At 40.7% G+C, this 14,341-nt stretch overlaps 1 protein-coding gene across 3 annotated transcripts; it reads left to right on the top strand.

The window, feature by feature from the left end:
• Positions 1-1,970: 1,970 nt before the first annotated feature.
• On the top strand, positions 1,971-13,761 carry znf532 (zinc finger protein 532). 3 transcript variants are annotated; one of them, XM_033325481.1, is made up of 9 exons: positions 1,971-2,052; positions 5,306-7,676; positions 8,338-8,519; positions 9,544-9,720; positions 10,397-10,559; positions 10,764-11,078; positions 11,207-11,319; positions 11,490-11,628; positions 11,747-13,761. In XM_033325481.1, exons 2-9 carry the CDS (start codon positions 5,337-5,339, stop codon positions 12,248-12,250), a joined length of 3,933 nt encoding a protein of 1,310 aa, XP_033181372.1. In that variant the 5' UTR covers positions 1,971-2,052; positions 5,306-5,336; the 3' UTR covers positions 12,251-13,761. The 3 variants fall into 3 exon arrangements, with proteins under 3 accessions (XP_033181372.1, XP_026153431.1, XP_026153429.1); XM_026297646.2 differs by lacking the exon at positions 1,971-2,052 and adding an exon at positions 2,797-3,333; XM_026297644.2 differs by lacking the exon at positions 1,971-2,052 and having other exon boundaries at positions 2,797-7,676.
• The last annotated feature ends 580 nt before the right edge of the window (positions 13,762-14,341 follow it).

The raw sequence follows: 14,341 nt of genomic DNA, 5'->3' as shown, positions 1-14,341 counted from the left end.
AGACCTTCAAGGTAGTGCGAGGATTTATAGGAACATATTATTTTCATATGGTTACACAAGAGGAAAGGTTGTACTTGTATTTGAAGTATTAAACCTTGAATCATATTGTTTCATACTGTCTGCCACTATCATATATAGTCAGTTGGCAGGTTATGTGCAAAATAATATAAAACTTGGAAAAAATCATTTCTTTATGACAGTCATGTGGGATTTCTGTTTTTTAGTTTAGCCTCAGTAAGTTAAATTAGCTATACCACTCATACTGTGGGGGGTGTGGAGCCAATCCCAGCCTGTCACTGGGTGAGAGGCAGGTTATACCCTGGACAGACTGTCAGTCTGCCACAGGCCTGACACACAGAGAGGCCAACACTGACATTAACACCTATGGGAAATTTAGAGTAGGCAATCAACCCTGCATGTCTCCGGACTGTGGGAGGAAGCTGGAGGATCCTGAGAAAACCCTCCGTCACACACTCTGTTTGAGGATTAAAAGCAGCCTAAGGGCCACTGGGGAACACTCCTCCCATGCCTACAGTATGTTCTAAACTTAACCTTTAAATACATGGGCTATTATGATGATCATAAAAGGACTGTACACTATTTGTAGATCTTAAAACATGTAACATGTAATATACCATAAGTGATTAAATGAATATTATCTGCAACAAAATATACTGTATATAGCAAATTTGTTTCCGTATATAGCAAATTTGTTTCCATTTATAATGCTACAGCTGTGCTTTGAAATAATACAATTAAACATGTTCATGCAGGTAGTTCAGGAAAATGAGGTGACAAGCATTACTGCTTATAGCCAACATGAATGGAGGAAGTGTGACGTCATGTGACTGTGTGCCTGTTAGGGGTGGGGGAGCACAGCAACCTCAGCCTCCTTTCCTGCGCTGTCACACTGTAGAGAGGCTGAAGTCATAAGGAGGGCCTTTTATCATATACATGCACAAATCCAACCGCCTTGCAGTGTATAGAATCCATCTGTGTTGTCTGATGAATAAATCTAGCACGGCCCTTTACATAATGTAGGGTAATTAGTTTATGCTGCAGCATTCATGGCTGCCTTTGATAGGTCTGCCAGATGTACCACGGACTGGTAGGAGGCCAAAGAGAGACAGCCTTATTCTGCTGAAAGCCCCTCTCTGCAGACTCCCAGGTAGGTTTGACTGTTTTGTTTATAAACTTAATGTAATGTGATGTCATCTTTTTCTCTTTCTGCTTTGCAATTAGCTTGTTTTGTGTTATTTTTCCTGTGTACACACAATTAGGTGGGCTCAAAGCAATTATGTTGACATTTCCAAGTACCTATATGTGCATATATATATATATATATATTCACAAGTGAACAGCTGAACTGCTATAACTGCTTACAGCAAATTAAAATAAACAAACAAAACCTGTATGACCTTGTATGTAGCATGTCGATGTGCAGAGTCTTGCTCAGAGGCCTGAACTATTTATATATCATGTTATTTAATATGTTATTTATCCATGAAAATGATTAGCAGAATAAAGACTGCAGCTCAATCCCAGCCAAACATTTTTTCACTCTATCATATAGTTATGCTTTGGCACAGGCCTAAAATTTGAACACAGTATATTCAAGCCCTCATGAGACTCTTCTGTTCATTTCCTTTTCTTCCGATCTCCCCCACCTCCCTCGGTCTTCATCTCCCTCTCTCTCTTTTTGCTCTGCACCAGCTGCTGCTCCAGAGCCAGAGTGAAGAGTCCCCTCACCCCTCTCCACAGACAGAGACAAAAGGCCTGATTTGTCTGCTAAACACTGCCCCCTTTCTCCATCCGTCCCTTCATGCACTGCCGTGGTGGTGGTGGCGGTGTGGGCTTCAGGAGAAAACGAGGCCTAGACTGGGACTAAAATCTAGGATTGGCCCAGTGAAGAAGAGTGGGTAAAGTGGAAGGGGAGGAGGAGGAGGATGGGGGCTGAAATGGTTGGGGCTGTGTAAAGGCAGGTGCTGAGGCCTCTACAGGAAGACCATTTTTCCTGAGTATCTCTCACAGAGTGGGAAAAAACTGCCCAGGGTATGCCACATTTACTTCTATATATGCATGAATGTGCATGTTTATATGTGTCTCTGTGGCTAATAACAAATCCTGCGAGGGAGGTGCATGAATGGCCTGTGATTTCCCATGTCAGATAGTGTATGTAGGGTTTCTACATTCCTTGTCTTTATATCACAGAGTTAATGTTGCTGGGAGCTGTGTGAAAGTTTTAGTCTTCAAGGAGCTGAGCAGTGTGTCGAGTACAAAGCAGTGGGGGGTCTGGTTGAGAAACATGCCAAGGTACCACTGAGCTTCTGCAAGTCGCTGTTTGCATCCAGCATCATTTATATTTCTCGTCAAATCTGGCCTTGTGCAACACAATCTTGTTTACACGTCATTTTGTTTCCTCTTGTCCTGTTTTTTTATTTGTGCAAAGCCAATTGTGCTAACAAATCACCTTGTCTGCATTGTTGTTGTATTTTTGTGGCCTAATTTTATAGCAGTGCTGGTAACCAGACTAGAGAATCACCTTGAACAATATCTCCATCCATCTATAAAATAGCATGTGTTGGTGTTTAACTAAATCTATGGTGATATACATGTAGTTTGGTGAAAAATGTTGCAGTGTTTTTTAGGAGGTAGGCATATCGCTGCTGCCTGTGTGTTTCTAAGGCCGTACTGCAGCACAGGGCTTTATGTTGGGTGACCGGAACCAGCTGAAACCGGTTTGAGGCAGACGGAGGGCTGACAGGAACAATGGCGTCTCTGTGCTCCACTGAGGGATAGAAATAGTCCTGGCTACTCCATGGCAGCCACTATACCATGGCACAGGCACAGACCCTGCTGCTGCTCCTCGCTGGATGTCGATGTGCTGCAGAGCATGGCTCACAACGAGGGAAGCAGGGAGATTTGGGAAGGGACGAGGGCAGGGGGACGTGGCTGGCTGGGAGTCTATAAATCTGCAGCCTAGAGCCTCCCTCACACACACAGACACACACGCACACGCACGCACACACACACACACACACACACACACACACATAACATGATCTATCTGTCTGTTTGTATGTCTGTGTACTGCTAGTACGTAACGAGGATCCTTACCAGGACCACCAACACTCACCAGTTCCCTGGATGTAACCTGACCCTGTATTCTGGGCCTTTGCCTGGTTGGGAAGAAACAGGACTATTTTTTTCCAGGCAGGGTGGGGTGGATGGCTTTTTGTGGGTTAGTAGTGTTGTGACTGTGTTTGTAGCAGGATGGAAAGAAGGAAGGAAAGAAGGTTTGGCTAGTGGCTGGAGAGAGACGGAGGCAAGAGGGTGAGGAGTGGCTGATTCACTTGCATGTTTCCACCATTGTTATTTTACATTCACTTTACTGACACTGTAACAGTGTAGCATTGTGTGGACCTCAGGGGGTAAAAATGCATGTATATTAAACTGTTGTTGCTGAGAGGGGTTCTGCGTTGTGTATTTTTCATACTTGTCTGAATTTAATCTTCATTCGCCTTCTATGCCAGGCTGCTCTGGCTGCCATGGTTGTGATTAGCTGTTCTTTTCACCAGGCCTTTCTCTCTCTGCTACAGCTCAGCAGCCATTTTTTTTCCCTCACTGCATTTCTCGCCTGCCCTCTTCTTCCATTTCTCCCCTTCTCTGTCATGTTTACCTAACCAGCAGGTTAGAAGATTATCTGGATTGATAATAGCTGGTTTATTTAAAAACCAAGGCTGAACTTATGAGGTTTGGATCTGTGTGTGCACATGTGATTGCCATGAATGTGGATCAAAGAGCAGTACTGGTTTAGCTGCATACACAAGAAGAGCAGCTCCATGGCTGTGCCTTTTGCCTCCAGCACCCATAACACATACAGACACATGGCATTTCAGTCCCATCATATTGTACTTGCAGTACTCACTTTAAATAAAGTTTTTTTTTTTCAAAGTTTATTTTCTTACTTTGAAAAATTTACTTCACTATCAAGAACATGTTCATTAGACATGGTTGTTTTGAAAAATAAACATGTTTGGTTGAAAGATTTTTTCTGTATCACAATATCAAATGTTATATTTCATTATGCTAAATCAGCTGATGCCAAGCCTCTGACAGAATGACTAAAATCACAATTACACTCATCTTCCGTGTTGCTTTAATTATTCTCCTGATTCTATATCATTGAATCTGTATTTAAAAAAAGCAACAGGTGCCTTGCCTTGTTTTATGAGCAGTTGTATAGAAAAGTAAAAACCATTTTTGGCACAGTGCTATACTATTGTTTTTTTTCTATTTCCTTTGTTTTAATTTTAGAATTACTGAGCATGTAGTGACTGAAGAGAGGAAGTGTTTGCTTAACTTAATGTCATCAGAATGTCACACCTACCCCCTCTTTGGAACAGCATGTGTGTCCCCAGCTATTTTCTCTGACAATAGGTCCATAAAGTTACCTGTAAGGACTAATGTTGCAGAAATGCTCCATAGTTATATATACATACTGTATGTGAACTGGATTTACGAGACATTTGGAACAGTGACTAAGTCATGGTTGATATAATATTTCATAGGCTGCACTGAATGTGGACACTAGCACACCATGTGGAGACATGAAACTACATCTACCCTTGCACATTAAATCATCATGGTGGTTTTAGTCTTTATTTTGTTCAGAGACGTGAGTGTGTGAGGCATGCTTCTAGATCTGAAGAATATGAAATTGCCCTGCATAATATTACAGAAACACCACTACACAAATTAAGCTCAACTTGAATTGTCTTGTTATTCCCATTAGCAAATGCAAATAACTAGCTAGTTTTTAAGGATGGATGTACGGTGATGTTACTGTAGCCATTCATTGCACCCAACCTTTACAGCTCAATCAATACATCAAAATTTTCACTTCTACAAATACAATCTGCACAGAAGCCTGCACCATGCTGACAATGGCAACTCTGCACACAACACATCTCATAGTCTCATATCATGCAATGTAAATGACTTTCATCACCAGGACACACGAGATTAACTGCACCACACTGTTCTGCTGATCTGAGAAACAAGTCAAACCAAATTTTGCCATGTAAGTTGTATATGTGGCAGCAACAAAAACAATGTGATTACATTAAATTCTTTTATAATGTTATTCATACACAAATACATTGATTGTGTAAATTATGAATCTTTCTTTACAAATTACAGTATTTTCTTTATCATGTTCAAGATATAGAAAAAAGACTAGTTAATTACAATGACAACATGTTTGATTATCTTCCACTTTTATGTTCCACTATTATGTTCCCAGGCATTCTCCTTATCAGAAAAGGAGCAGGACCATGGGAGATATGAAGACACCAGACTTTGATGACCTGCTGGCAGCCTTCGACATCCCCGACATGGTGGATCCTAAAGTCGCTATCGAATCGGGCCATCACAATGACCATGACGGACAGCCCAAGCAGTCCAGTGGGATGACTGCCAATGAAGATAATACGTCAACAGGGCATGACATTGGTGTTAGTGTCATTGTCAAGAACATCCGAAATACAGACACTAGTGAGCATAGTGCAACTACATCAGAGAAGGATGGACATTTCCACTCCCATTCTCAAGCCCATTCTGCTGGCACTGACAATGGACTCCATAATGGCTTCTTGCCCTGCATAAAACCTGGTACTCATCACACCAAGAACAGATGGAAAGCAGCCAGGGAGGAAGGGCAGCTAGTTAACAATCAGTCATCTACGTTTAATCAGTTCAGCCCCATCTCCAGTGCTGAAGAGTTTGATGATGATGACAAGATTGAGGTAGATGACCCTCTGGAGAAGCAGATTGGTCATTCATTCTTTAGGTCCAATTCAAAGAGAGAGGACCAGAATCCCAAAACCAGAGTATCAGTGGACAATGTTTCTAAGCAACGAGCAAACAGAGAGCAAAAATATGATCACACCAAACATGATCAGAACAACAATGGCACTCTGGGGAGTTCTAAGCCTAGCAATACCCCTCAGTCAAGTTTATCCGAGGAGGAACTCAATGAAAGTGTCCTAAAGTCTCGAGATCCGGAGTGCAAGGAGACTGGAGAGTCCTCAGGACTTGTTAATGCTTCCAGTGTACCCCAGGTCAAAACCAAGTCCTCTGCAAAGCTTTCTTCTTGTATAGCAGCCCTAGCGGCCCTCAGTGCCAAAAAAGCTAGTGGTATAGACATAGCTGTTTTGGATTCTCCTACAACACAAAAAGAATCTATCCAGGCCAGTGAAAATCACAGAGCTCCAGAGAAGCCACAAGAGCAGGAGTCAGCTTTAGAGTTTGCAAAGAGGCTACTAACAAGACCATCAGACAGTCCTTCGAGTGTCACCAGTGAGGGTAGCAGCAAAGGTTCCCCTGCCTCAAGCACAGACACTACCCTGGTTATCCCAAAGGTGAGGATCAAAACAATCAAGACCTCCTCTGGACAGATCAAGCGTACTGTCACCCGAGTGCTCCCAGATTTTGATCCTGAGGCTCTGAAAAAAGGAGACAATAGCCTGTCTCTAATGGCAACCACGAGTGCGATTTTCCCATCTCCCACAAGGTCCTCCTTGCCAACCACAGTAGTAGCCACCACAGGTGGCCCTTCAATTGAAATAACCAAACAAATGACAATTAAACCTGTGGCGACTGCTTTTCTGCCAGTCTCTGCAGTCAAAACAGCTGGCTCACAAGTCATTAACCTTAAGCTGGCTAACAACACTACAGTCAAAGCAACCGTTATCCCTGCTGCATCAATGCAAAGTGCTAGCAGTGCCATCTTGAAAGCTGCTAATGCCATCCAGCAACAGACTGTCATGGTACCAGCTTCTAGTCTGGCTAATACCAAACTTGTGCCAAAGACAGTCCATCTTAGTAACCTCAGTCTTCTGCCTCAAACTGTATCGTCTGCTGCCTGTGATCTCCAACAGGCCCTGTCCTCCGCCAAACAGCATCAACAATCACATCAAGTCAAACAGCAGACAATTCTTTCTGGCCAAGCCTCAAGGAAAGTCTCTAGGGTTCAGGTTTTCACCAGCTCTCAAAGCTCTGTAGTGGATGCCTTCAATAAGGTTCTGAGTAGCATAAATCCTGTCCCCGTGTATGTCCCAAACCTCTCTCCACCAAACTCAGCCTGTATCTCTCTACCCTCACGTGGCTACAAGTGCCTGGAATGTGGGGATTCATTTGCTCTTGAGAAGAGCCTGACACAGCACTACGAACGTCGCAGTGTGCGGATTGAGGTTACCTGCAACCACTGTGCCAAAGGTCTAGTGTTCTACAATAAATGCAGCCTCTTGTCCCATGCCAGGGGTCACAAAGACAAAGGTGTGGTCATGCAGTGCTCACACCTAATCCTAAAACCCATCCCTGCAGATCAGATGATAACCACATTATCAGGACCACCTAATACCACAGACACCATCCCCACTTCCCCAGCCCAGACATCCACAAGTCAAATCCCAGGGAAAGCTGCTAGTAGTGCTTCTCAAACCACAGTGATTTCAGCTCCATGCAGTTCTCCGCTTGTGGCAGCTATGCCTTTAGATGATGATGCATCAAAGCTCTGCAGACACAGCCTAAAATGCTTGGAGTGTAATGAAATGTTCCAGGATGATAGCTCGCTAGCCATTCACTACCAACAGGCACCAGAGTCCACTGGGCAGGTATGTGTATGTCTGAGTGATCTGTTGCATAATACAGCTGCAATTATCAGCACTCGGAATGGGAAAGAATTAGTTGGACTACTGCTTGATGTACTGATTAAAACAAACATATGGGGCTATAGTAGTGATGTAATTTAGCTCTACCTAAAACTGTAAATACTGTTTTTATGGCAACCTGGGGGCAGTGGAAATACGTTAAAAACATCTTAATGAGCTGTTATGGAGAAAGTGTTAGTAATAACTAGTCAATTCACACATGTAACAGTTAAGCAGCAACATTATGATTTTACTTAAAGTCATTTTTTAGCTGTTTTTGGTCTCCACAAATTCCTAAGGGGAAACATCTGGCTTTTTAACTTTTTAGGTGCAAGATGCTGCACTGTGGGCACCCACTAGTATTTAACTGTGTCTGTCTGCAGTTCAGTGCTGGGCAGGTAGTTTAACTGGGTTTTTATATCTTTTTCACAAAAAATAGCTTTTGAACAAAAATGAAAAACATTTCATATAGTGAGAAAATGTGAAAACAAATCTTTGTGATGTAGTTGACCTGATGTTTTACTCTATATTGAAGAATGTATGTAAGATAATGCCTCTTGACGCTGTTGTTTTAGAACCATGATAAAACACAACAATTTTTTTCTCCTCTTTTCTATGCCCCTAGAAAACATGCACTATTTGCCAAATGCTTCTTCCAAATCAGTGCAGCTTTCTGTCACACCAGCGAATTCACCAGCACAAGTCTCCTTATATCTGCCCTGAGTGTGGGGCTAGCTGCAGATCTGTGCACTTCCAGTCACATGTTACCAAGAACTGCCTTCATTACACTCGTAAAGTGGGCTACCGGTAAGTTCACCTTACTAACTAGAATGACATTATTTTTAATTTACACTTTTGTCTTTGCTTGTACTGAGATTTACAGTAGTTCTTAAAGATGTAGAGCAAGTTCATACACATTTAATTCTCAATATGAAATTTGTAAGGAGGGCACCATGGTGGCTTATAGATTAGCACTTTTGCCTCACAGCAAGAAGGTTCCTGGTTTGAAACCCAGCAGGGGCCTTTCTTTGTGGAGTTAGCATGTTCTCCATGTGCTTGCCTGGGTTTTCTCCAGGTACTCTGGTTTCCTCCCACCTAAATAGGAATAAGTGGGTGGAGATAATGGATGGATGGAAAAAGGACCCAGATTTTTTGGATGTGATGGTCAAATTTCAAAAACAAGCTCACTGTATTTACCAGTGTTCTTTGTATGTGGCTATACTCTGACTTAAATGTCTCTTGTTCTTGGTTTTCTTTCTAAGTGCCACTTATGACATTTCTAATTACACTTATTACATTATAGTGTCATTTCTAATTATACTTGTTACATTATGCTTGCATCAGCCTGACAAGCCCATATCACAAAAAGTGATATTATTCACAATGAAACTTATGGGGGCAAAAATTCGACAGTCATAATTTTTTTGTGGCGCTACCAAAGACACAAGCCATTAAAACTGAAAACTCAGTACTTGGCCAATTACGGTTCATTTATGAGTCTGGTCTATCAGACTGTCATGAAATGTCCATTGTCATTTTTTCCGCTGCATCTCTGTACACATGCACTTGAAGAACATTCTAGACTATAACTTTGAAGTTCAAATCTATACTATGTGCACAAACATAAAGAATTTGCTTATCAAGATATCAACCATGCAGGTCCTTGAATTAAAACCTATATGCTCTTCTTAAAGAAACAGTTCAGATACATAAAAGCACACAACTGAAAACCTGTTAAATTCTGTGTAGCTATACTGTAATCATATATTTGCAAATTGCAAACTCATTTTTTGTCCCTCTGCCTTCTTTCTATGTCCCCCTTTCCTATCAGCTGTATCCACTGTAGTGTGATCTTCGCAGATGTTGCAACTCTAAAATCACACATCCAGAGTACTCACTGTGAGATCTTCTACAAATGCCCTCTCTGCCCCATGGCCTTCAAATCTGCACCTGGAACACACTCTCATGCATACACACAGCATCCAGGAGTGAAGGCAGGAGAGCCCAAGTAGGTCTTTACATGGTGCTCCTACTACCAACAAGACTGGGGATGCATGACTTATATAAAATATTTATCTGAAGCAAATCTGTTATGTTTTTGTAAAATAACTGTTGCAAATAGATCTAATACATACAATTTTAAATAAAAAATTGTATGCACAGCTTTTTCCTCCAAGAACTGCCATCTTCACACACAGCACATATATGCACTCTCTTCCTTCCACACAGGTACACGTCATTGTAACCCAATAACTCTGGCCAATTCATTTTCTTAGGAAAATCATCCTTGCTGCTTCATCAGCAGCAGGATTTGTGGGTGTTAGATACGGTGGCTTAACTTGGGGTTGTTTTTTCCACATGGCAACCTTGCACTGGCTCACATGATAATCACTACTGATAAATCAACTATCTAAGAGCAGGTGTTCTTGCACCGCACTGCACTGGTTTGGTTTGGCACTGGTTGTGCCATTAGTTTAAAGGTAAAGTCTGTTTCAGTGTATGTAATGATTTGTTCATATTCTTCTATAATCCAATCTAAAAGTGTTTAAAGTTATATTCATTAGGTGCAAGAATACTGCAGCTGGAAGTTTGATAGGTGGATGTGAAATAACAATTTTTCTGTAAATGTCTGTTGCATTTTACATTGATTTTGAAGCGCTTTTGGTTTTTTCTTTGTCTTTCAGGGTGATCTATAAATGTTCCATGTGCGATACTGTATTCACTCTGCAGTCTTTGCTCTACACGCACTTCGACCAACACGTTGTCAATCATAAAGTCTCAGTGTTCAAATGCCCTGACTGCTCCATGCACTATGCACAGAAACAGCTCATGTTGGACCATATCAAAGTAAGTATTATTATATCCATTATCCTAATTATCCATTTTTTATGTGTCCTGATTAGAACTCTGAAACCAAAGAATAATAATGTAAATGTTGGACAACAATATTCTTTGTCAGAGACAATTATATGAGTAAAACAAATTAATTTAATCTAGAAATGTTTCATATACCAGTTTTTGTTATTTTCTTACTAACTAATTCCTTTTCAGGCCATCCATGGAAACCTGAAGACCACTGTGGGTCCACCAAACTTGGGTATCAACCTTCCTCTAAGCACCAAGCCCACTAATTCTAACAGTGCCAACAGCAACTGCCCCACAGATAACAGCAAAGATGGAGCAAACATCAACAGTCAAGATAAGGGAGAAAAGAAGCCTCCATCTTCACCACTAAAAAAAAACAACAGTAACTGCTCAGCAAATCTCAAGAACCCTCCCAGCTCAGGATACACATGCAGAGACTGCAATACCCTCTTCAGCTCCAGGGAGGTCTTTGTGGCTCACATGAGGCGTGAACATGACAAGGTGAATGTCTAAAACCATTCTCAGAAGGAAGCTTCCAAATCTTCAAATGGTCTTTGTTGAAATTTGTCTTAAAAGTTTCTAGGGAAACATTTTTAGACACTTTGCACATTCTTCCTTTTATATTGCAGATACTGAAGAAGCACCCATGTCGACAGTGTGACAAGTCCTTCAGTTCTTCACACAGTCTTTGCCGACACAACCGTCTCAAACACAAGGGACTGCGCAAGGTCTACACTTGCCCGTGAGTACCCACCCTGATCCTAACAGACTCAGCATGGTCAGGGTGCCCACCTGTGTCGATATGTATGTACTATCCACAACAATCAATGTGTATGTAACCATTTAGGTTCCGCTTATTTTGTATGTAAATCAGAATGAGGTTCTAATTGTTATTTTGGTGTACTTTGACAGGCACTGTCCAGCTCTCAGTCAGCCATTCACTAAAAGAGTATTGCTGGATCAGCACATTCAGCTGATGCATGGAGTCAAAGACCCAGAGGGGAATACGGGCAACTCTGACAACACTGAGGCTCTTCCTGACAAGCAAATGGTATTGTGGCATAAACATACATTCATTAGAGGGGAAGCTTTTTCAATCAATTTGAATTACAAAAGAATTTCATGATTCTCCTATCAATACAAACCTACCCTCTCGATCTCCTCTACAGACTCCAGGCCCTAAAAGGAAGCCGGAAGAGGACGAGCCGTCTCCAGGTTTGAACTCCAGGGGCTCAGACTCGCAGCCTTTGAAAAGGCTCAAAGTGAACATCCTCAAAGTCCACAAGTGCGCTGTCTGCGGCTTCACCACTGAGGACATCACTGCTTTCCACAAACACATTCCCCAGCACAAGTCTGATGGCTCGTCCTACCAGTGTCAAGAGTGTGGCCTCTGCTACACCTCTCACCGCTCGCTGGCACGACACCTCTTTATCGTCCATCGGCTGAAGGAACCGCAGGGTCTCGCCAGGTACAACGGACGGGGCAAAGACGACGATGAGAATCAAAGAGAGAACCAACTGGATGTTACAGACGAGAACAATGATGGGATACCAAATACCAAATGTAAAGTGTGTGGGAAGATGTTTGAAACAGAGGGAAACCTGAATACTCACATGAGGACCCATGGGATGGCCTTTATCAAGTCAAAGAGACTAAGCACAACCGAGAAGTGATAAACTGACTTTTTAACCCTTTCATCTAAAGCAACACTGCTGCAAACAACTTACAGCATGTCCCTCGACTGTATGCTGTATATACATATTGTACAAGTAGTGTACTATAACATGTATACAATACATATATACAAATATGTAATATATGTCAAAGTCACTTTATGTGTCCTTAACTAAGTGGAACAAGTTTTTGTACACATATAGATGTTTCTATAGGCCTTGAATAGAACCTTTTTTATTGAAAAGCTTTTATTTTAAACACTTTCCATTGCTGTCTTCTCTCTAGGACTAGGTAATGTCTGGGTATATTGTATGGAATGGGAATAATCTTTATACACTTAGCAGTGTTCTGAATTTCCAGTGCTGCTAATGTCAAATGAATGTCTGGTAGAAAAATCTATAAAAATTTGGGACCCTCGGGTTTCCCTATATATATGTCACACCCAGCTGAGGTCTTCAGTCACAACTCACAAGTTGACTGGAAGTGAAACATTCTTAATATTTTATGTATTTTAGTTTCATGGATAACTAAAGTTTCACCCTGAACCTTTCTCGTCTTCTACCTTGGTCTTCATCCAATTCAAGCTAAAACAATTGATCCTAAAACTAAAGCTCCGCATTATTTTTTGAGCTAAAATTACATGAAATATCACAATATTTCAGGACAATCTGTAAAAAAAAATGAAACCTCATTTCAGCTGTATCACAATGCTGTTTTCAGGTAATTATCATATACATATCAAATACATTTTAAAAAAATCGGAAAATTTTAAAATGAGTATAAAGCTTCCAGTTTTGTCAATGACAAACATTCAAAGACGACTGTATGGGCCAAATCTGAATTTGCCTTTAAAAAGTACAGTATTTTGTAAAAAAAAAAAAAAAACCTGTGAAAACCTTTCGAGTAGGTGTTTAATTCCTGTCTTAATATACTATAAATGGCAGCTCTTTGAGATTATAACTCACTTAAAATGTTTATTAACGGAATATATTTAAAATATAACATAAAAAGCACTTGCTTCTCTTTTAAGAGCGATCTACAAAATAGTTTTGTTACGTCTAACAAAAATAAGATTGTAATGGCTGTTTGTCATTTTTGTCTTCTTTTCTTTTCACATCTCTTTAGTTCGTGATTCTTATATGAAATCATATTGAATGTACATCGACAGGAATCACACTGAAATATCATCTAAAACATCCATGAATGTCAACATGACTGTGAAACTGAATTATTTACCCAAGACAACCAGTTCAATTAAATTAACTTTGAAAGTTGTGGGAATACTCAATATTTCATTCTTCCAAGCATTTTTCAAAACTCATTGTAATTCAGTTTTGGACTGTCGTTTTTCTACCCTGACAATAAAACTTTAACTGTCTCGCGCTGTAAACTCGCATGTGAGAATCGGTCTGTGAATTGCTCGTCGATTACGATGTGTCTTGCTGCTGCTGCTGTTTTTAGACATCTCTTATGTTTGTGTACAACGCTGTTCTTGTCAATAAATAATGAAAGCACCCAGGGGCAAGAATTGATGTTGACTGCACATGAGACACCAGCTCATCTCTATACCACAAATCCTCTTGTGATCATTCATACTGTATTTCTATCATGGAATATCATGATTATGATGGTTAAAGTGGTCGATTTTGAAATCTATTTGTCCTGCAATATTATCTATTACTTTCATATGTACAACTGGACAGCACTCACCTGATGGCAGTAGTGATCGTAACGATATTTAATGTCACAAATACTAAATGTCAACCATGTCTCATAAAAATATTATTTTAATTACAGATTATTTCATCGTTAGATAATAAAAATGTCAATATTTGACTTGATGCATGACATAGAACAGTTTGGCTTTTAAATATTTGACTAAAACCACAATTCTTTATTAACCTCACAGCTCAACAGCTCACAGCTCAATGTGAAGGTACTTTCACACGGACATGACACAGATGATTTTAGTGTGTCTAATGATTTATCATCTTGTCTCTCTAACACAAACCGAAAAACTAAAACAAATTAAACCATAACTGCATCATTTGAGTTATTTCTCCATACTGCTGCCTGGTGCAGTCATTGCA

This window comes from Mastacembelus armatus, chromosome 12 (assembly GCF_900324485.2).
Source record: "Mastacembelus armatus chromosome 12, fMasArm1.2, whole genome shotgun sequence".
Taxonomy (NCBI): Eukaryota; Metazoa; Chordata; class Actinopteri; order Synbranchiformes; family Mastacembelidae; genus Mastacembelus; species Mastacembelus armatus.
Note: the sequence above shows the minus strand (reverse complement) of the source record. Positions and strands in the feature narration are given on the sequence as shown.

Coding starts and splice junctions, on each gene's coding strand:
- znf532 (XM_026297644.2), top strand. CDS start 5,283: ATGTTCCACTATTATGTTCCCAGGCATTCTCCTTATCAGAAAAGGAGC. Junction 10,560..10,763: donor TCATGTTGGACCATATCAAA/GTAAGTATTATT, acceptor ATTCCTTTTCAG/GCCATCCATGGAAACCTGAA. Junction 11,079..11,206: donor TGAGGCGTGAACATGACAAG/GTGAATGTCTAA, acceptor TTTATATTGCAG/ATACTGAAGAAGCACCCATG.